The sequence below is a fragment of the Diadema antillarum genome, unplaced genomic scaffold (assembly GCF_040938485.1).
Source record: "Diadema antillarum isolate AM-2024a unplaced genomic scaffold, OU_Dant_1.0 seq00001234_RagTag, whole genome shotgun sequence".
Lineage (NCBI taxonomy): Eukaryota > Metazoa > Echinodermata > Echinoidea > Diadematoida > Diadematidae > Diadema > Diadema antillarum.
In genome coordinates, this window is record NW_027272022.1 from 188,009 (window position 1) to 210,454 (window position 22,446).

The 22,446-nt window shown below is 40.5% G+C and overlaps 2 protein-coding genes across 2 annotated transcripts in view; both read left to right on the top strand.

The window, feature by feature from the left end:
* Positions 1 to 460: 460 nt before the first annotated feature.
* Positions 461 to 8,695, top strand: LOC139745118 (arylsulfatase-like). The gene is made up of 6 exons (XM_071655539.1): positions 461 to 866; positions 3,916 to 4,074; positions 5,964 to 6,076; positions 6,594 to 6,816; positions 7,298 to 7,462; positions 8,049 to 8,695. Exons 1-6 carry the CDS (start codon positions 461 to 463, stop codon positions 8,693 to 8,695), a joined length of 1,713 nt encoding a protein of 570 aa, XP_071511640.1.
* A 1,999-nt stretch (positions 8,696 to 10,694) lies between these two features.
* Positions 10,695 to 22,446, top strand: part of LOC139745119 (arylsulfatase-like) — a 34,820-nt gene continuing 23,068 nt past the window's right edge. Inside the window, exon 1 of the mRNA XM_071655540.1 lies at positions 10,695 to 11,037. Within this exon, the coding sequence (XP_071511641.1) occupies positions 10,695 to 11,037 (343 nt within the window). The remainder of the gene's footprint in view (positions 11,038 to 22,446) is intronic.

Here is a 22,446-nt window from a genome sequence, read left to right on the forward strand (position 1 = left end):
TCCACCTGTCCGGCGAGCTGATATCATTCATATTTAATCTTACAGTCCATGTGGTAGCAGTATACTACCAATTTGTCTTAAAATGCAATTGTCTTGATTGTGTGCGGCCAGTGAGTGTTTTGTATGTACTATCAACTCCAACATCCGCTGAAAACGATAGCTTCCGCCTGTTTTTCTTTTTTTTTCTTTACGGGTTTGTACTTAAAGTACTGAATCAATATTGTCTTGTGCCAACATTATGGCGTAATGTTTCATTTGCGGAACAATTTGGATTTTCCCTTTTCTCTACCCCTGTGTCCCCCGACAGTGAGAAGGGCTTATAATAGTTGGCGTAAATGAGGGCGCCACCATAACGCTTGGAGGACAAACTACAGAGCACATCTAAGTTGAAGACAGTTCTGGCTGGCCTGGTAGGTGAGTAATCTCAGACTGTTTAATACTGAGAACGCTCGTGTCAAAGATGGGCATCCGATGGCAACTAGCCTGCTTGCTCCTGGTGGCGCTAGCAGTGACGGCTTATGCCTTCCAATCTGGGCGCCGCAGCGGTGGGAGAGGTGACGGCCGTGGTGGCAGAGGAGGAGGAGGAGGAGGCGGAGGAGGAGGTGGGAGAGGAGGAGGGGGACACTCTGGAGGAGGAGGAGGTGGGTCAGGATCTCGGGAGGATCGCATCCGAAATCCTCGCGACAAACCCAACTTCGTGCTCTTCTTCGCCGACGATATGGGCTACGGGGATCTGGCCTCCTACGGACACCCGACTCAAGAACGAGGAGCTATCGACGACATCATGGTCAAAGGGGGTGTCCGATTTACTCAGGGCTATGTACCTGACACCGTTTGCACGCCGAGTCGCACAGCTCTGCTCACAGGTAGGACATTGCAGGTCTACTATTTTTTTATTATACTGTTTTACATCATTTCGACCTGATAAAAACCAAAACCTCATTATTATGATATATGTACGTACCAATAAAGACAGGTCGTTGTTAAATGTCAATCACAGAATTAAGTTTCCACCGTTCATATCTGGTGTGCATAGCAGAAACTAATACTCTCACCTCAAACATTCTTATGTATAAAAAATCGCTCTCGCCACAGCTATACTTGTGCGTTATTTTTGATAGAAGCTGGTAGGTCCATTTCACTTCACTTTCTTCTGTATACTCCTCTTCCTTCTTTATCCAGATGTCTTTTTCTTCCCCTTCATATCTCCCCCTTCATCTTCTCATACAGCTTTTCTCTCTTCTTCCTGGATCATGTGGATAGAGACCGCAATCAACATGTAGATGATTACTCTTTATAGTTTTGCGTGGAGATAGACATTGTTTTATGACTATCGGTTCCTTCAATGTAATAAACTGAGATGAAACAATTATTTCTTGCAAAATAATGATAACAATAATAATAATAATAATAATGGCAATAATAATAATAATAATGACAATGATAATAATAACAACAATAATAATAATGATAATAATAATGATAATAACGATAACAACAATAATAATAATAATAACAATAATAATGATAATCATGATAATTTCTTATTTCTATTTCGAGGTCCTTAGAACATGAATGCCAATAATGCTCTCGACCTAAGTAGCTTTGGGGTAGACTCGTTGTTTTGGCAAACGATTACCAGACCCTGAAAAAGAAGATATTCTACGTTGATAATAGATGTGTGTCTAGGTTCTACTGTCTGCTCAATCATTATTTCCGTGCCTTTTAAACATCTCTGCATAAAGGATCTTTGATACCGCCAGCACCGGTATTCGCATCTATTTATCATGTCATGGGCTTTAAAATGTTACCATTACGGTATCTTAACATTAAAACCACTGTTTACCATTCATTGCCATTGGGAGCAGTAATTACAATGGTGGAGTTATATCACATTAACGATGCATACTGGGAGTATGTACCACAAAACATCGTACCTTATAAAAATTTCGCAATAAAGCCACAAATATAAGGATTTCACTAATTTTCTCAATAAACCATAACTGTATAGACGCTTTATTCTAGAAACAATTTTGATAAAACTATTGTTCACATTTTGTACATTCAATAATACTTAACACATTGTTTATACTGATTAACATTTTTACATTGGCTGTCTTTATCCTTTACCCACATTTCAGAATTATTTGAAGCAGTAGAGCTGTCTGTCATCTAAGCATTTCATCTGCAAATACATAGTAATACAGTTGTGGTGGCTTTAATCGCTTATTCAGGCCGTTAACTATAGGGCAGCTTCCACATGGACTTTCTCTTTTCCGATGGATGCTTGATCAAATAATGAAGCATATCCATCCCAATTTCGCGAAATGAGTCGAAATTTAGCCAGAACCGAATTCTTGAATGATACAAGGTGTGTAAACATGTTTTAAAGTGCACGGCCACACCCACATGCTTTTTTCACCGCATTACACAGATTAGAAAGAAACACTAATTATCATCGATTACATTTCGTTATCCCGAAGGTTTGTGTGTCCGAAAATGAAATAAGGATTGTTACTCCGAAATTTCCTTCTTCCGAAATGAAGAAAAGGTTCCTTATTCCGAAGATTCGTTAATCTGAAAACGAAATGAAGTTCATAATTCCGAAGGTTGGGTAATATACCCACCTTCTTTTTTTTTGTTGGTTTTGGATTAACGAACCTTGTTTCCTTTTTTTTTTTATTAACGAACCTTTGATATATCGTGTACATCTTACTTTATTTTGGAATTATACCGAACCATCTGGCTATCGAACCGTATTTTCATTTTACGGACTAAACCTTCGGAATGATGCCACAAACGTTCGGATTTACGAAAAACCTATTTCATTTTCGGACTAAGGAACATCCATAGATAATCATGGAATTTATGTGTTTCAGAATACAATTATGTACATGCAGGCCTAACTAACTTTCGGAATAACTAACCTTATTTCATTTTCGGCTTACCGCACCTTCGAACATCACCAATATCATCACCTCTGTGCTCTGCCATGTTCAAAAAGAGATATAATCTAGAGACAAAAAACAAAAAACAAAAAACAAACCTTTCATCTGATAAATGCAGTGTTGTCTACACTATAACAACGCTTACTGAACAATAGTTTCAATTGATTGACACTTTTCGTTTTTATTTAACTACCCCCCCTTAAAAAGACAGAGAGAAAGAGAGAGAGAGGGGGGGGGGGAGGAGGGAATGGGTTGTTTCGTCTGAATTTGACATGCAGCTTAAGAAATCCCCACTTATATGCGGTTATTGAAGCATTTAAGAAAGTGCAATTGACTCTCGGATGGTAAGGTAGGAGCCTACTTGTTCCAAAGACAAGCTGAAATGAGGGTGTCATGATAATTGGAAGGATATCGAAGCAATAAGCGGTGACCTTCTCAGTCTATTCCACGCATTAAAGGACAAGTTCACGTTCATTGACTCCATGTGGGTTGAGTGAATGCAGCAACAATAATAGAACACATTGATCAGTGAGAGTTTGAGGAAAATTTGACAATCCGTTCAAAAGTTATGAATTTTTAAAGTTTCTGCTCAGTCAAGGCTGGATGAGAAGACTAGTTTACATTGTGATGTCACATGTGTACAACAATATAAGGAAAGAATAAATGAAAATCAACATATTTTCACTTTTCTCGCATAACAAAAGAATACTTAACTTCCCTCTTTCAGAAGGCAGGGGAATAATATTACCCTATATAGAAAATACGTCAGTAACAAGACGAAGAAATGTGCACTTTATTCAGAAAGTAAAGTTTTGTGAAATTCTCTTTTTATTTTCCTTATATCGTTGTACGCATGTGACATCATACACTGTGGTAGTCTTCTCATCCAGCATTTTTTTTTTTTTTTTAAAGAGCAAAAAGTCGAACAATAATCTGAATGGGTGTGTATGAATGTCTTTTATGGCAGGTCGCTATCCCGTGCGGTCCGGAGTCTACAGCAATCCTGGTGGAACGCGTGTGTTCCTTCCCTGGACCCGATCCGGCCTACCAAGTAGCGAGTTGACGATGGCCGAGGCACTCCAGACGGCAGGCTATACCACAGGCATGGCTGGCAAGTGGCATCTGGGTGAGAACTATGATACTTGTACTTGTTATCAAACTGCATTTCCTCTACTTCCCCCGCCGTTTCTCTCTCTCTCTCTCTAGATCTCTTTTCATCTCTCAATCGAGTATATTAGATCTCTCTTTCTTGGTCAATATTTTCATATTTACTTGTTTTTAGTTTTACGCTGACATTGAACAATATAATTTTAAAGATTTAACCATCAATCGATCTCTAGAGTGGATGGAGGTACATTTATGTATATACATTTATGATACATTAGGAGGTTGGGAAATACTGTATCAATGCAATAAGGAATGATCAAACAATGAATGAATATCTCTGTCTGAATGTTTGCATCAACCTTTGGATGTTGGTTCCTCTTTCTGCATGGCGCTAATCGTTTAATGGTTCAATACGTGATACGTCTCTCTACGAGTAGATAGGTCATTCCCTAGCTGAGCCATGTCCGCCACGTTCTCTTCCTTATAGAGTGTGAACTGAACCGGGCATGCCGCTTTAAAGCTTCAATTTTGGTTACAGAATGCTGGCAGACACTAATGTGTGGTGTATGGACAATCCCGGCCCCGAGATTCTTTATTATACGAAGTTACTCGGAGGAAGGACCACTCATTTCAACGTGTCATAATATTAAAACAAATATGGCATTTTGGTTTCCAAAGCATTCTTTAAAATCTCTTTTCACTATCATCTTTTTTTTTTCCCCCAGCGTGAATAAAAGTTAAGTAGAAGGGAAGGGAGTAAGACAGAAAAGAAAAGAATGGGGGAAAGACAAAAAAAAAAAAGAAACAGGATAGTTGTATATTAAAGAAATGCAAAATACATGACATCACAAGCGACAATCTCAAGACAAGATGTGAGAAAGAGACAAAGAGAGAGAGAGAGAGAGAGAGAGAGAGAGACGCAGCTGTCTGGCTGTGATCAGCTACATTATGTTCTGATCATAATGATATGCAGGGGCGAATCCAGGAATTCTGTAAAAAGGGGCCCAACTAATATTTCTGGTGCCCCTTCCGGGTTTCATTTCATTTTATTTCATTTTATTTCTTTTGTTTTTAACGAAAAATAAAGGGGGCGTGCGCCGGTTGCGCCCCCTCTGGATCCGCCACTGATATGGTTGGCATGACGAACTAACCTAATATCTCTGATGAAGATCATAATGACGAACGTATTTAACATATCTACTTAAGATCATAAAGACGAACTTATTAAACATCTCTGCTGATGGTCATAATGACGAACTTATTCAATATCTCTGCTGAAGATCATTTATTGAGGCATTTATAAAAACTGTAATTCAATATATAATGTCTCCGCTAAAGATCATAATGACGGACATATTTGACGGGTGATATCTCTGCTGAAGGTCATAAAGACGAACTTAATTAACATTTCTTCTGGAGATCATACTGATGCATTCATAATTCCGGGGCATAATTCAACATGAATATACTCCGCTAAAGTTCATGATGACGAACTTATTTAACATCTCTGCTGAAGGTCATACAGACAAACTTATTTAACATCTCTGCTGATGGTCATATAATGACGAACTTATCTCCGCAGGATATCATTTATCGAAGCATTTATAATTCAATATAAATATCTTCGCTAAAGATCATAATGACGAACGTACTTGATATCTCTGCTGAAGGTCATAAAGACGAACTTATTTAACATCTCTATACTGAAGATCATCCCCGGGAAGATCAAACATGTAAATTCGAACTTATTTAACACCTCTGCTCAAGATCATGATGGCAAACTTATCTAACACTTCTGCTGAAGATCATAAGAACAAGATGAGACTTCTTGGGGGCGCGGACTCCGAGTCCGTCTTCCTTCTGAGCCCAGTCTGACACGAACTCCTCGCCGACATAAATTATTTTCAGGCATAAACAACAGCACCAGAGACGATGGCACCCATCTCCCGATGAACCATGGTTTCGACTTTGTCGGACACTTTCTGCCATTCACCAACAGCTTTGCCTGTGATGATACCGGGGTAAGTTGATTACGATCCTTCATCTGCACTGCTGACCCTAAAGTAGGCATAATTATCCTTTGGGACTGTAGCCTCTTACTGTTGCCTTCCGTACGACACGCACCCAGACAATTGCACTCGGAGCCCAGTTTTCATGTTCACGTTCATATCGTAGGCCTACACGTACTAATATTACAAGTGGGAGCAGCCAAATCTTAACAGTCTTCAGGCGACATAAAATATGTCCAGTCCTGTTATCTCCCACAGTCCTCGCCGGGATAGTTTTCCACGAAACCTATAGGAACTAATCCCAATTCAACTCGGGTAGGCAATACCGGATAATAAACACTATGTTCTTAAAGAAGCGCAGAACTTACTTACAACACGTTGTTCTTGCCACTTCGTCAATGGTACTCCCATCCGTGTGTGTGTGTGTGTGTGTGTTTTATGTTCATGTTTTGCCCTCAAGAAAATCAGGTGATTTGGCAAATAAATTTGACATTTAAAACGCCGGTCTGTTTCGAATTTCATTGCACAGCGATTTCGGGATTTCCCCGACGTCCAGAAGTGTTACCTGTACAAGAGGAACACCATCGTAGCCCAACCGTACAATCACACCTACCTCTCCCAGACCTTTGTCAACGACGCACTTTCGTTCATCGCTGACAACGTCGATAACCCGTTCTTCTTTTATTTCCCGCTCGCCCATCCGCACGTGTCGCTGTTCGCGTCGCCTCCCTTCGTCGGATCTTCTAAAAGAGGTGCGTCTTAATTGATAGGATGAAATACATGTATAAATGTTAGAGAGTATAATATATATGTACATAGTATGTATATATTTGACCATGACCACTTTATTGAAGAAATCTTTGAAGGCTTCCGTGGCGGTAGGACGTTGGGTGGTAGAAGGCTTAACGGTGCACCACGTATTCTTTCTTGGGTATTATGTGGCCCTGAAAATGGCAAGAACATGCCTGCCGAATCGTCGAGAGTGTTAAGGCCTTTTTCAGGGCCACATACATACTTAAGAAAGAGTACGTGGAGCACCGTTGTCTTCTACCACTCACTTTATTGAAGTTGATCGAACAACTAAGGAAAACACTGAGCAACGTAACGATACAATAGAAATGGTCCCTTGACATTTGCTCCTGCAACATTTTTTTTTGATAATTTCAGATGTACCCTGAGATATACATCTACCATGATTCATAAATACATCCCCTCTTCCCTCTCCGTCGGCAGGAGAATACGGCGACAACATCAATGAAATGAACGACGCCGTTGGACAGGTGCTGAACGCCCTCGAGGAGCACGGTCTGGCTGAAAACACCCTGACTCTCTTCATCTCCGACCACGGACCACAGCCAGAGTATTGCGCCCATGGCGGGGACTCGGGAATCTTTAAAGGTATGTGCGTAGGCCTCTGCTTGCTGAAGCAAATTTATCTATTTATTTCTACATTAGAAAAAATACTTAGCATGTGACTAAGTATGTGACTAAAGTCTAAAAACTTTGAAACTCCAAGACTTCATATATTATAATCATCTTGAGACGCTTCCCATATGTTCCGTTGATTCTAATCACAAGTACAAATTTATCAATCAAAGTCAATTGGACAAGGGCTGGAGTTAATCTCGAATGTACAATGTACCGGTACCGAAATCCTGATCAATTTCCCGTCCAAGCCCCTCCCCATTCTCTCTCATTTTCTTATTTCTCAGTCGTGAATACGGGTACAATCAATCGTATGTACAAACACATTGCTGGCCAGTGTCGTATCCTGTTTGGTATGATCATACAAACAGCGCCATATTGCGATGGCATGGTATTTGCAATTGATAATTTAATTGTAGTATGTGCACAGCTGAATAAATGTAGCAGGAAAAATAGGTAGAGGTAGAGATAGGTAGAGACAGCTTCAAGAGGTACCGGTATACGTGTCTGCATTCACTGAAAAACCAGGGTTCCCAACTTTGTTTGTATTGACATTCAGGTTATAAAACCAACACCTGGGAGGGTGGCGTTCGAGTCCCTTTTATCGCCTATTGGCCTGGCACTATCGAGCCACGAGAGTCAGACACAGTGGTCAGTACACTGGACATCCTGCGCACCTTGATGGATCTTGCCGGAAGCTCCCTTCCAAATGACCGCCAGTACGACGGGGATATCATAACGGATGTCCTCCTCAACGACGCGCCATCGCCGCATGACACTCTGTTCTACTACTGCAAGGACCGGTTGATGGCGGCTCGATCTGGCCCATACAAGGTCCACTTTTACACACACCGCGTGCAGACTCAGGACACGTTTGCCAGCGAGTGCACTGCGGGCGGACTTCCGTCAAGGCATTATTTCGACTGCTACCACTGCTACGATGGCTGCGTGACTGCCCACAACCCACCCCTTGTCTTCAACATCGAGAATGACCCAAAGGAGTCCTTCGCACTTGATCCCAACTCTGATTCGGTCCAGCAAGTCTTAGCGGAACTCCAGGACGAGCTCGAGAACCACCGTACTTCAGTGATCGCCGCAGATCCCATTCTTGATGACCAAGACCCAGACAGAGACAACACTCCATGTTGCAACTCCGGCACTGGGTGCGTCTGTAACTTTGGACCGGTGGACGGCCCGTACAACTAGATAGGACACCAAGAGGGCGCTCTTACTTTGGCCATGACAATCTACGAGAGTTTTAACATTAAAAAAAAAATCTTATCTTTATTCCTTCTGTCTACTTTGCATATCATTAGACAACTCTATGTTACATCGCTCTTAATTGCCATAAAAAAGTGAACAAAACTCTGTCATTCAGAAGATACATGTATCAGGACATCTCACTAAACTGTATCTGAATGGTGATAGGTGTCATATCATTGTTTCCAGATTTTATTGCCATGAGAACAATTACATCGTGAAAAAGGATTGGTGCATGTCAGAGTCGACAGAAAATGGTTTACATATTAACCCTCTCTATGCCGATGAGTTAAGTATGCACAAATTTCACATACATACCAAATGGACAAAAAGTGACTGTGGCACTCAAAGGGTTATTCTCCATCTGCATGGATTTTCACCATCATCGTTATTATTTTTTTTTTTTGTAATCTCATGAACAGAAAGCAGTATAGACACATGGACACACAAAAAGAGAATAAAGGCATACCTCTGTTGTTGTTTTTTCACCACTGAGGGAATGCGACTTTTATTTTTAAAAAAAAGATACAATGTGCAATATGCATGTATGGTATTTTCTTTACTTTTCACGGTTAGATCCTGTAAGCTCTGCCTGGTGTATACACAGCTAAGCTCTTGATATCATTTTCATTTTTCAAGCTTTGCCTGTCATTTTACATCTTAATAAATACCGTCATTGCTTCCCGACAAATCAGATATCTGTGGGCTCAAATCATTATATCCATTTTCAATCTACAGGAGAAAAAGAGGGAGAGAGAGAGAGAGAGAAGGCGAGGGAGAGGGAGAGAAATTTGGTGGTAAGGTGGCTCAGTTGTTGTTGTTTTTTTTTTCAATGGAGTGTATCACTCGGGGTTGCGTATTTACGCCAGGCTACATGTCTAGCCCTAGCCTTTTGCCACGGCCCTCTCGCTGTAAGGCGGTGAACGAATGGGGTAAACGAATGGAGTAAACGGGCGAGCAATTTGAACCCAGCCGAGTCCTCGCGCTGTCGCGCTCGGCTGGGTTCAAATTGCTCGACCGTTTAAATAGCCACCACACAGCAAGAGAGCCTTGTCAAAAGGCTATACCATGGACGTCTGGCTTGAAATGTGATGGCTCAGGTTCGAGTCCCGGTGAGTCCAGCTGAGCGATGTTGTGTGTAGTCATGCCGTCCCCTCTTCTATGTCTTTATCCCGTTCCTCCCGCAATTCTCTTAGAGCTTTCAATGCCCCCCCCCCCCGAAAGAGATTCTTTTTGCCGGTTGACAGAGAATGGACAGGTAGGTAATCCACCTGTGCGAAAGCAGTCAAGCGGTACATTTATCTCCTTTCCATGGTCAACTCCATGTATATGTTTCATCGAACAATGAAATTATCGATTGGGCGCGAGGTATATGAAGAGAGTTTGCGCTGATGGGCTCACAGACTTTTGTTATACACAAAACAAGGCACCTTAACTGGGGTCAGCGAACACTGAAATCTACTGAAATCAGCCTTGATGGCTATGTACATCTTCAGACAAGTTTTACAGCAAAACAAGCGCAAACTGCATGGAAAGAAAGGTAAATAATACTGTGATATGGGGGCCTACGCAGTTTTCCTACAGAGAACAGAAGCTGCCAGAAGAAACTCTAATCTTTCTATCAAAGCCATTTTTCTCGGCAGTATAACACAAATAAACATGAATTTAAGCCGCGAATTAATGCAGGCACTTTCGTCTACATTTTGATATACGGGAATCTGCTATACCTATACCAGGTTCCCGTAAGGAATGGGTTATACAATAGATGGCACCGAGTTGGCCCAGAGCCCTTTGTAGGGATCTGGCTCTGAGTTGGCTTGGATGAGGGCGCCACCATACGCCTGGAGTGACAAACTACAGAGCACATCCGAAGTTGCATGGGCACCAGTTGTGGCCAAGTAGGCGGGTAATCTCGGAGAGTTTACCGAGAACGCACGTGTCAAAGATGCGCATCCGATGTCAAGTAGCCTGCTTGCTCCTTGTGGCGGCTTATGCCTTCCAACCTGGCCGCAGCGGTGGGACGGGTGATGGTTGTGGTGGCGGAGGAGGAGGAGGAGGAGGAAGAAGAGGGTCAGGGTCTCGGGAGGACCGAATCCGAAATCCCAACAAACCCAACTTCGTGCTCTTCTTCGCCGACGATATGGGCTACGGGGATCTGGCCTCCTACGGACATCCGACTCAAGAACGAGGGGCTATCGACGACATCATGGTCAAAGGGGGTGTCCGATTCACCCAGGGCTATGTACCTGACACCGTCTGCACACCGAGTCGCACAGCTCTGCTCACAGGTATAAAATTTAGGACAGGACACTGCAGGTGTACTTAATCTGTACATCATTTTAACCTGATGAAAACCATAACCTCATAGGCCTATACATGTACGCACAAACGGGTCACTCTTGGTAAATTACAGAATTAAGGTTCTACCATTATAATTATGTGGTGTTGATAGCAGAAAATTATACTCTAACCTTAAATAATCTTACCTCTCTCTGCACTCTAAAAAATGCGCGGTTAAAAGTGACCCCGAACGGGGTTGAATATGACCCCGCATACTTGGTCAACTATGCACTAACCCCATGCGGGGTCACTTTAACCCCGCATTGCGGGGTCACCCAAAATGACCCTGCAGCGGGGTTAAAATCTAACCCCGGCGGGGTTAGAATTCAACCCCGTCGCGGGGTCATTTCTGGATGACCCCGCATGATTGCGGGGTCATTTAAAAAATAACCCCGCATGACTTGCGGGGTCATTAATCCGACCTTTTATGGGAAGCCAAAAATGACGAATTATTTTCACAAATGTCAAATTTTCACATCAAATTTGATAAACAGATTTACATGAAGCTTATTTGTTTTTTCTACCCAGAGCAAAATGTAAAGTACATATCAACATGATACGGCATTCCATGATCATTGAAAAGAAAGAAAAGAAAACGAAAGCGTACATTTAGAGTCTAGCAAGCAGTCTTGAAGAATCATCGATCACTGGCGTAATTTGTATGCTTTGTAGTGATCAATACCAAAATATAAGAATCAGCTCTGCAATGATTCCCTCCTGCTTATGCAGATTTTGGAGAAAGTGGGCGTGTGTCAAAAGATGTTATGATTCTAGATATGACTTGGAATTGTAGATAATGATTATGAATAGATAAGTACATCAGTTTTCCTGGGATTAGAATAACGATTTTAACTTAGTGTAAAGTGTAAAAATAATTTCAGTTTTATACAACTAACACAAAAGCACACAAATCACTGCAAAGTATTCGTTTCTCTCCCAATTTATTTAGCACTACAATTCTATCAGAAGAAATTCAACATTTGATCGTGATCATTTCATTTTATTCTTTGTTACAAGCATGCGTTTGTTTACAGTTGGATTTAAAAAATAAAGCTAACCAATTTACAATTGGACGAAAAATCAAAGCAAACCGTTCAATAATAGGGTTCTATAGTGCCCGGGGCCAGAGTTGTCTATTTCTATAGCGAGAGACCGCCGATGTGTGATAAAACTAGAGAGTTAGTCTGAAAGTCTGCTAGTCCTTAGACTTTGATTCGAGAATGATAGAGCCAGGACGTCCAATACTAAGTAACTGAAACTCACTTACGTGATTAGGAGAGTTAAGCTGCGTCTGCGATAGGTTTAAAAAGTACATAGATGAGAAGATGATCCGTTCGATATAGCCTACATTTATAGAAATTTTGATTTATTCCATATTCCAAGTTGGTGGCGTTGATCAGAAGGATGATGGCCTGGAAAGGTGCCACGATGTCAGTGAATTCGTTCCAGCTTGGCTCAGTGAAGAGCTCGATCGGCGGCTAGACTAGATTTACATGTTCCTGATTTCCCTGGGCCTACCTGTTTACGACGACGATGTTGACAAGATGTGTCCAGCCCTACCTCGACGATGACCTACATGTAATTTAAATTTCAGGCGCAATGACAAACATCTCAGCAAAGTTCGATCTCGCGACGAAGAAACACCTACAAGAGCACGATGATTAAAATACACCTTCTGTTGCAACAAATCTAGAAGTAGAACTCTCTTTACTTTAGTTGAAGCTGACGATGTCGATGTCGATAAACAGTAACCGTGCTTGAAGTGGAAAACCGGCGGCGGCTCCAACTATACAGTAGCTTCCGTATCTGTACACTTTCGTCTGAAATGAGAACAGTGTATGGTTTACGTAGGTGTAGGATTCAAAATCAGAATAGGAGCCCAATAGTTCCGTAAAAACAAAGTTGAGTTATCTGCACGTTGTAGTAGAGCGGTTAAACCCTCAAAATCATGAGAATTGTGCAAAATTTGACTAAAGTATGAAACGTTCACCAGTGTTAGTACATACCATAAGATTCATTTTAAGATCAGGAGGTAAGTCTGATTTGACCTCTGATGACCTCCAGAGGTCAATGAACTTTAAATATCAGAATATTGATGTTTGGAGGCATTTGTGAATGATAGGCTTAGATCTTGGTTACGCTGCACTAAATATGCATTTGTACTACAAATCTTCTGATTCCACAGGGTATTGACAGGTTTCTACCTTTGACCTCTGATGACCTTTAGAGGTCAATGACCTCAAAATACCATAATATTGATCTGTGATGTTATTAGTTAATGATAAACATGGTTAAGATGTGCAAAACAAGCATATCTGTTTTGCAATGAAACTGTCTTCATATTCCAAAGAGCAAAGACAGGTTTCTAACTCTGACCTCTGGTGACCTTTTAGAGGTCAATGACCTCAAAATATCATAATATTGATCTGTAGTGTCATTAGTTAATGATAAACATGGTTAAGATGTACAAAACAAGCATATACCTGTTTTACAAGAAATTGTCTTCATATTCCAAAGAGCACAGATAGGGCTCTACCTTTGACCTCTGGTGACCTTTAGAGGATGTACAAAACAAACACAATTGTAGCCCAGATGGCTACTAGCACATGTTTATAATAAAGAATAAAATAGAATAGAATAGAATAGGATAGAGAGTAAAAGAAAACAACACTGCGGTCGTTTTCCTAGACACCCTGTGAGGTCAATATATGCTCAGTCTTTTCTCCTTCTTGGAGTTTACGAAACCGTTTATCTTCCTTCCAGCTATTTCCTTTCTTTTTTTTTTCTTTTTTTTTGGTCAAAACCACCTCTTCCAAGAAAATTCTATGGTCATAGGAATTTATGAGTTTGATGTTGGCTACTTTCCGCGCTAGTGGTCAGCACTCTCCATCCCAAAGCCTCGCGCCAAATTACGGGGAATGACGTGATGACATGTTTTTGCCCTCTGATCCCCAAACATAAATGACCCTCTGAGCTGGAAGGTGGCCCTCCTGCCAGAATTTATCCCTCTATTTTAGCATTTATTGTTTAGTGGAGTGGGTCAAACAGGAACTCCATAGACAAATTCAGGGGTAATGACCCAGAACAACGATGACGTTGGTTGCCATAGCCTAAGGACACTAATATTCATTTGGTTTATCATTTTGATATCCAAGAAACAATAAAGTCTTTACCAGTGGTTACAGAGAACAAGTGAATGAAGAAACTAAAAGAGAGTGGGCGAGTTAATCAGAATTAGAGATGAATCATAGAAAATTGAGTTTTCACAGAAACGAATAGGAGGAGCAAATTGAACATTTGACCAGTTAGGAATTAATTTCTAGTGAACGCCACACCCCATTATAAGATTGAGCCAATGAAATGCTTTAGGGAAAGGAAGTTTGTTAGTAAATTAGTTATAAAAAAACATGTCTCAGCCGAGAAATAAGTTAGAGTGGCAAGCACAGTGGGAGCGGCTTCACGCTATGTAGTGAAGCAAAGGCTGCAGAGTATTTTGGAATTTTGAGGAACTTTGAGAATAGTTGGAGACTACAGAGATAAAGTCAGGAGTTCCCCTTTCTTGGTACATCATGCCCCCCCCCCCCCCCCAAGTCAACCAACTACTCTTTATCGACGCTGAATGCACCATCGACCTACGCTGTGAATGTGATGAGGACCTGACTGTCATGACTGAACCGGCGAGCAGCAGGACATTAGGAAAAACTATGAGTCACGATAAGACAAAACTTTGGTTTACGCCAATTTGGAGTGCAATTACAAACTCCAAACAGTCAAATGGTGTCATCGGAGATGTTGAAGCGCCCTGTCAGACTGATACAAAGTGGAGAGTGATGGTGACGAAGAGAATACTGACAGCGTGACGGCAGACCGCTCAACGGACGGCCCAGTCACACTGAAGAGATCGACAATGACATGCAGACGAGGACCTCATTCGTCGACCGAGAGTAATCATTTAAGAGGAATGACTTTAATTTACGTTTGAAGACATTTCAAGAGATGTAGTAGTCTGATATGTTAAGGGGCAAATCATTCTACTGTTTGCAGGCCCCTATAAATCACTCTGTCGAGTAAATTGTATATGAACCAAATGGCTTCTATTGAACATGTATTGTGTTGAAAAGTTCATGGTAATTCTTTTCCAGGCAAAATGTGTACATGAAAATTCCGATGTTAAAAGCATGTGATGGGAAATGTAAACAGTATGTGCGAATGCTTCTGTGTTTCCTGCTAAACTTGTTTGTTAGTGGGGAAAAGAAAAGAAAAGAGAAGAGAAGTCTCGCTCTACCACGTCTACATACCACAACGCCTACGGATATCTTTGTTTCACATTGTTTGTGGGGAAAAGAAAAGAAAAAAGAAGTCAAGCTTCATGAGAGATGTTCAGATCCCGCTAGACACCACAACGCCTACGGATGTCTAGGCTGAAGGTGGGTTTGAATGTCTTATAGGGCCGATAGAGCACCAACAGTAAGTGCAGATTAATTGGCACGCTATCTTTTGAAGAGAAACAATACTTTGTTTCAAAGCAGAAAAACAACTGATAATCATCCGCTCATGTAAAATCAAGCAGAAGTTTTTCAAAACATTTCAAGAGGCATCTTGGTGAGTTACAGTCTGTTAAACATGCCAATATACTGTGAAAAACAAATGGAAGGCCACCTGCAATAGGCCACCTGCAGTACAGCCTCGCATTTTCCGACATCACAAAAACTTTGATCAACACTTTCCATATATACTCGTGATGGAGATGGAAAATAATAAACAACAACATTGCAAGATTAATGCATTTCTTCCAAGACAACAGACAGGAACTGATTCCACGTAAAATAATAAACATGTATTTTGATTTTTTCCATGCATTTTTCCCATATCATTACACACAATCATTACACACGTATACTTGATATGGTGTTCAGCTCACTGTGTGCAGACTGAGCACGACCCGATAATTCAGAACCTCTGCCTGAGAAAGGATTGTAGCCTATCCCGCGAGTCAAAAAGAAGCTTTCTTATCATCTCGTGCACCCTGTACTCTATGTGCAATGCACTCATCATAGAGACAAGCTTGCCTTCACCCAAACTGTTTAGATATTGTCATTGGAAGATTCTGATGATCGCATACAGTGGCTGTGCACCTATAAGAACGCTGGTCTGACCTCAGGATGTCTATCCAGTTTAGTCGTGGAGGAGATTTGTGTGCCGATCTGTGCAATGTTCGTAGGCTCAATCGCGTGCTTCACTGAAGACGCAGATGCTGCCCTGTCTTGAAAGAGATCGAGGGTATAGATCTAGACCAATTTCAGCAGGTTACACTAAATCATCACTTGCTGGCAGAGAGTCTTAACCGGATCATGCAGGTGATATTACCCGCTGCCAGCGTACCCTGATTCACACATTGGATGCAAACCGGATGGCGGCCATTAGTGGAAACAACCAATATTTGGGCATGGGGGCACAACTCTTGGCCAGGCCCAAGTGTTAAGGAGTATCGAGCATAAAGAAGACAATTAGAGTAAATAGTAGTTCCACTCCTATTTGGAATTGAGGTTCCTGAACAGGTCATTGAAAAAATGCCCAAAATTGCCTGACGTAATGACCCAAACTTAATTGGATGACAATAGCAAGTTGCAAGACACAGGGTTGCTTCATGTGGAATGCATGTTATGCCTCACAGTATGTCGCTTTCCAGATGGTCCATGACGTCACTGTATGCTTCAGGACCATGAGTCATTCACCGGAACCATACAGCCCACGAGCTTGACACTGACCAACACAGGCCCGCCAGCTCGAAACTAGGTAGCATTGCCCATGAGCTTGACACTTAGGCAAACCAGGCCCACAAGAGTCCGACACATGGGGGGAGGGGGAGGTCCACAAAGACCTCAACTGAATGGATTAAGCTTTCTGATGTAATACATATATTAATCTCGTGGGCCTTGTTTTCCTCGAGTGTCGAGCTCGCGGACCGCACAGCTTGTGGGCCTATTATATTTGATGTCGAGCTCATTGACCTTGTTCATCTAGTGTTTAGGTCACGGGATGTATGACTCGTGGGCTGCGTAACTCATGGGCTGTACGACTCGGGTTGTTTGACTCGTGACGTACATCTGATCTGATGAGGTGGGCCTGTTGTTTTCTGGTTAGCATCTGTCACCCTTTCATCCAGTTCAAGGGACTTTGCCATATGCCTGTTCACAAACTATTAAGCATCAACCCAAAATATGGTACTCCCCTCCCCACCTTCCATGTTTAAGCGTACAAATTTTGTCCAGTGCAAATTGGATAATGTTGCACATAATTTCATGCAAGCTAGTCTGCATAACTAACCCAAACATAAATATTATATCTGAGGTCACTGCCATCACTGAAGACACGTAAGCTTCATTTCTGAAGTAGTTGACCGCTCACATTCCTGAGACTTGTTACTATGAACCAATGCTTTGTGGAATGTGGATACATGCTTTGATTATAACGTCAAGGCGTGATTTGTACATGATTAAACATTTAGGATTAAACCATTGAAGCCAAACATCAATATTTGCAATCCTACACAAATTTTTAGTGATATTCTAAAAGTCTGACCTCACATTGTCCTTAGAGGTCAAAGTTGGATATACACAGGGTAATGACCAATGTTCTGTGGAATGAGAAGACACTTCTTGTAGTATAAATGCTAATAGCATAATGCATGATTGCACACCAGGTATACAGTTAACCACTGAATATACATCAAATATCAATATTTTGATATTTTGAGGTCATTGACCTGTCACAGTCCTCAGAGGTCAAAGGCAGAGACGTGTAAATAATTTCCCTTGATCTGAGGAATAGGAAAACGATTCAGTTGTAACACAAATGAATTTTTAGGACATCGTTATGTTTATCATCAACAAATTGCACCAAATATCAAAATTCTGATAATTTGAGGTCATTGACCTCTGGAGATCATTAGAAGTCAAAGGTAGAAACCTGTCAAGGATCTATGGAACATGAAGACAATTCCACTGTAACAAAAATGAGTTTTTAGTACATCATTACCATATTTAACATTAATCAATGATGCAAAATATCAATTTTTATCAAATTTTGAGGTCATTGACCTCTGGAGGTCATCAGAGGTCAAAGGTAGAAACCTGTCAGGGTTCTATGGAACATGAATACAATTCCACTGTAACAAAAATGAGTTTTTAGTACATCATTACCATATTTAACATTAATCAATGACGCAAAATATCAATTTTTATCAAATTTTGAGGTCATTGACCTTTGGAGGTCATCAGAGGTCAATTCAGACTTACCTCCCGATCTTAAAATGAATCTTATAACATGTACTAACACTGGTGAAAGTTTCATGCTTTAGTCAAATTTTGCACTATTTTTCGGCTTATCTGTTCTACTATTGTAAATAGATCTGTGTCATGATTTTCTAGTATCTAGAAAGATGTAACGTTAATGTTAGAACTCTCATTCTTTTTTTAAGCACCCATTCTCATTCACGGATTCCAGCACTGGAACTACTAGTAGGCCTAGGCACTAATAGAATTAGAAATGCGCATTCCACAGCGCAATGCGAATGTAGGCCCCTAGGCCCTGCCTGGCTATAAAACGGAGGGAATTTTTGCTACGTTGTGTATATAGATAGTTTCTAGGCCCACCTAGTTAGAGAGTTTCTAATTTTTATTTCTTTTCGTAGGCCTAACATGTTAGATTTATTCTACATCTGAACTTTTGCAGTGTTGGTCTGACTGGCTGGGACCAAAAATGAATACAAACAAAATATAGAAAGCACCACTGTCTGCTTATTTGCCGGGGCATAGGCCTACCGGTAATTTGTTATTGTTAAGGTACCGTATCGTCCGTAGTGAAACAATGAAATAAAATCTTAGGAGACAAATTACATTTGTAACAATAAACATCCGAACTTTCACATGAGTTATTATTTATTAAGACTAAAATTTGAGATCTGCATTCCGTTTTTTCTAGTGGGCTAGATCACGAAACTGTTTATCTAACTTTAACATGTTCGGCCTAACGTTAGACAGCTTGATCCTACGTAGTATAGGCCTAACTACATTAGGACCTACTTGCATATTACAAGTCATTTATGTAGGCTACATTGAACAAATAACAAAGGTCATTGTTCTATCTCAAATTCAGGGTTCTCTAACAATAACATGTTAGAGTCAGTCACATTAGGGGGGTAATACCCCCAGTATTCGGTCATTTATTAAAGGGTGTGTCTTAACAGTTCTGATTGAGGTTAACTATACAAAGCCCAGTCGCTGTAGGTATAGCGACTGCACAGCGTACAGTACTTACAGCGCACAGTGGGCCAGAATGAGCTCAAAGTGCGCCAAAATTATATTCCGGGGTTTCGTTTTACCCAAATTTGGTGTCTAAGGGTAATTGGGGGCGTAGAATTGATTGAACATAATTTAAAACTCATATGACGTCACTGTGATGCTGTTTTTTCATTGGCTACCAAAAATCTGTCTGTAAATGACGAATAAAGCAATGCAAATCTTAGGCTGTTATTTTTTTCTTTAAAGATTAGTTTATCTTTTCACATTCACTGACACTGCTTATATACTACCATTGAATACACGATGCTTACATGTCATAGAAAGTGTATAAACATTCGGGTTTCGTTAAAAGAATCAAATTTATGCTGAAAGTTCCAAATTACACACGTACCTCAAAATGATACTGTTGTCCGTGTAAACTCATAGTTAGAATATAAGTTTATGATGTACGCTGTAGTGGGTGAATTTATTCACTTTATTCTAGCAGGACATAAATGTGCGATATAAAATCAATCTCCGATATAGTTCTTATCTCTCTACTTCATAATATAACCTTAGGCCTATGCCATATCAATTCATACAAGTGCAAAAACCATTTTGTGGAGTCAGCAATCAGGAAAATGAAAGGTTATGACATAGCAACTAAGAATGAGTCTGCCGTGTATGAAAGCTTACTTGGAAAAGCTAAAATAAAAAGATTTTTTTTTTTAATGAAAAATTTATCGGAATCACTATCATATGAAATTATAAATTCATCCACGTTCCACAATGATTTTTTTTTTCTCATCAGTCGTCGGAAGCAAAGTTTTTTTTTTTGCTTCCGACAACCCATAAATTGTATGGGATCACAGTCTGATGAATCCGACTTGTATTGATCGCCTATCAGGTCAATGTCAGACATGTCAGGCATGATCCGATGAGGCAAGATCGTCCGATGAGGATCACGCGAGCAATGTCTGACATTGACCTGCAATCGGATTCACAAACTGCGATCCTATACACTTTGCTGAGCGGCCGGAAAGCAACAGACTTTGCTTCCAACGAGTAACCAATGAGAATAAAATCTCTGTGTTTTGGTGTATAACGTTCTATCTGCATATGTCAAGAGTAGGATCGAAGTATTTAGGTGTCCATACAATATGTATCGCAGTGGGAATAGCTATGTTTACAGTAGTGGCTATGACAATTATGGACAATATGGCTATATGGCCTCGGCTGTGTGCAATTATGTACTCTTTTATCTTCGGAGGAGGGGTCTTTTAGGTGCCGGACTAGCCCTATACATATATTTTATAACTCTGTTTGCCTCTTATTCAGTGTTATTCACGTTTCTGTGCCTTTAACGTGCGAGGAAAAAAATAATAAATAAAAAAAATGCCGCCCTCATGCGGCCCCGTATGATATAACAGCATTCCTTAGCGGCTGCAAGGTCCAAAATAGACGTAATGTGTCACGGAAAATCGGCTCTAACACAAAAAGTGGCAAAAGATGGCAGCCAAATCTGGTATCAGCTTAAAGCTGAGACATCAGGGAATGTGGTGGTAATATAATTTAGTTGGAAATCCGTGGCAATCTAAACTTTTCATTAGGGTATATTAAAAAGACAAATAATTAGCCTCTTTTCCAGGATATTTAGCGTAAAATATTCATGAACATTAAATTTCTTTGCATTTTAACTGCATTCATAACGTAAAATGAACTCTGAGAAATATGTGGGAGAAATTACAGGTTGATATCTCGAAAACTACATTTTGAAATTACTTATTTATTAAAGAGGTTACAATTTGCTTTGAAACTCTTAAAATATTGTATTTTGCTACTTCAGGTAGGAAATATACCCCTTTAATGTACATACATGATTTAAATATTTCAATGATATATTCTTCAAAGTATTGCCTCTCAAGAGCGCATGTCAAAAATTAAAAAATCCCAAGTGCCCAAAGTGACTTTTGGCGCACTTTGGTATCTCTCTGGCCCACTGTGCAGCGTCTGGTCGGGCTAGATTGAGGCGAGGATTTAGCTTTTAACGTTTTGCGAGATATTTACAGAGACCACTCTATGTATGACTAGCGCTTCTATGAGATGTCAAAGAGCATGCAATTGTAAGGAGTAGGCCCCTATCAAAAGTTTATTTGAAGATAATCGGTTTTGAAATGGCCGAGATTTCCAAAAACAAGGAGAAACAAAGAGATTAAAAAAAGGCGTGGCCTTCGTTTTTCTTGTTATCACTTTTTTGGATATCTCAGCCGTTTGAAAACCAATTTTCATCAAATAAACGTTGAATCCTTCTTAAAATTACGTGCTGTTTCATATTTCATAAGCGGTTTCTCATTATCTCACTTTATGAATATGAATCTTATAAACGTGAATCCCCACCTCGACCAGTAACATAGCCATAGGGCCACTGTATTGGCAACAGCAAGGTCCTACAGTCCTTAAGCTTTTCTGCAATATTTTATGAACTAAAATAATACATACATACATCATATCTACAGCAACGTATGTGAAATATATCAAATTTCTTTAATCTCAATTTCCATATTGTTAATATCTCAATCCCAAAAGATATCATTTTGAAAATCCCCCAGAATACGGTCACCGCGATCAGAATTCGGTCACGAGATATGCTTGAGTAGGGTCTAACATTAGGCCCTACCAGTGCCGTATATTACGGCACTGGGCCCTACCATTGTATTAATGATATTACGGTTTCATACTCTTATAGAGTCTTAATAGCCTGGAATTACCAACGTTGCAAAAATGATAATGTAGACAGGGGGTCTATGCATTATACGCCAGTTAATGTGAATGAACGACATAGAAAGAGATATAAGAGGAAAATAGTACCGATAATTGCTTTTCTAAACACATAGCATGGGTGTATGCAAGGGGGGGGGGGGGGGGGTCGGGAGGGTCGTACGACCCCCCCCCCCCCCAAATTTTCAAAAGGTCCACTTTTTGTAAAAGACATTTTTGTTTTTTGAGGGCTTTTTACTCTATATAGGCCTACAACAGGGAAAAAAAAAAGTGACCGGTGTTCCAGCAAATTGTCAA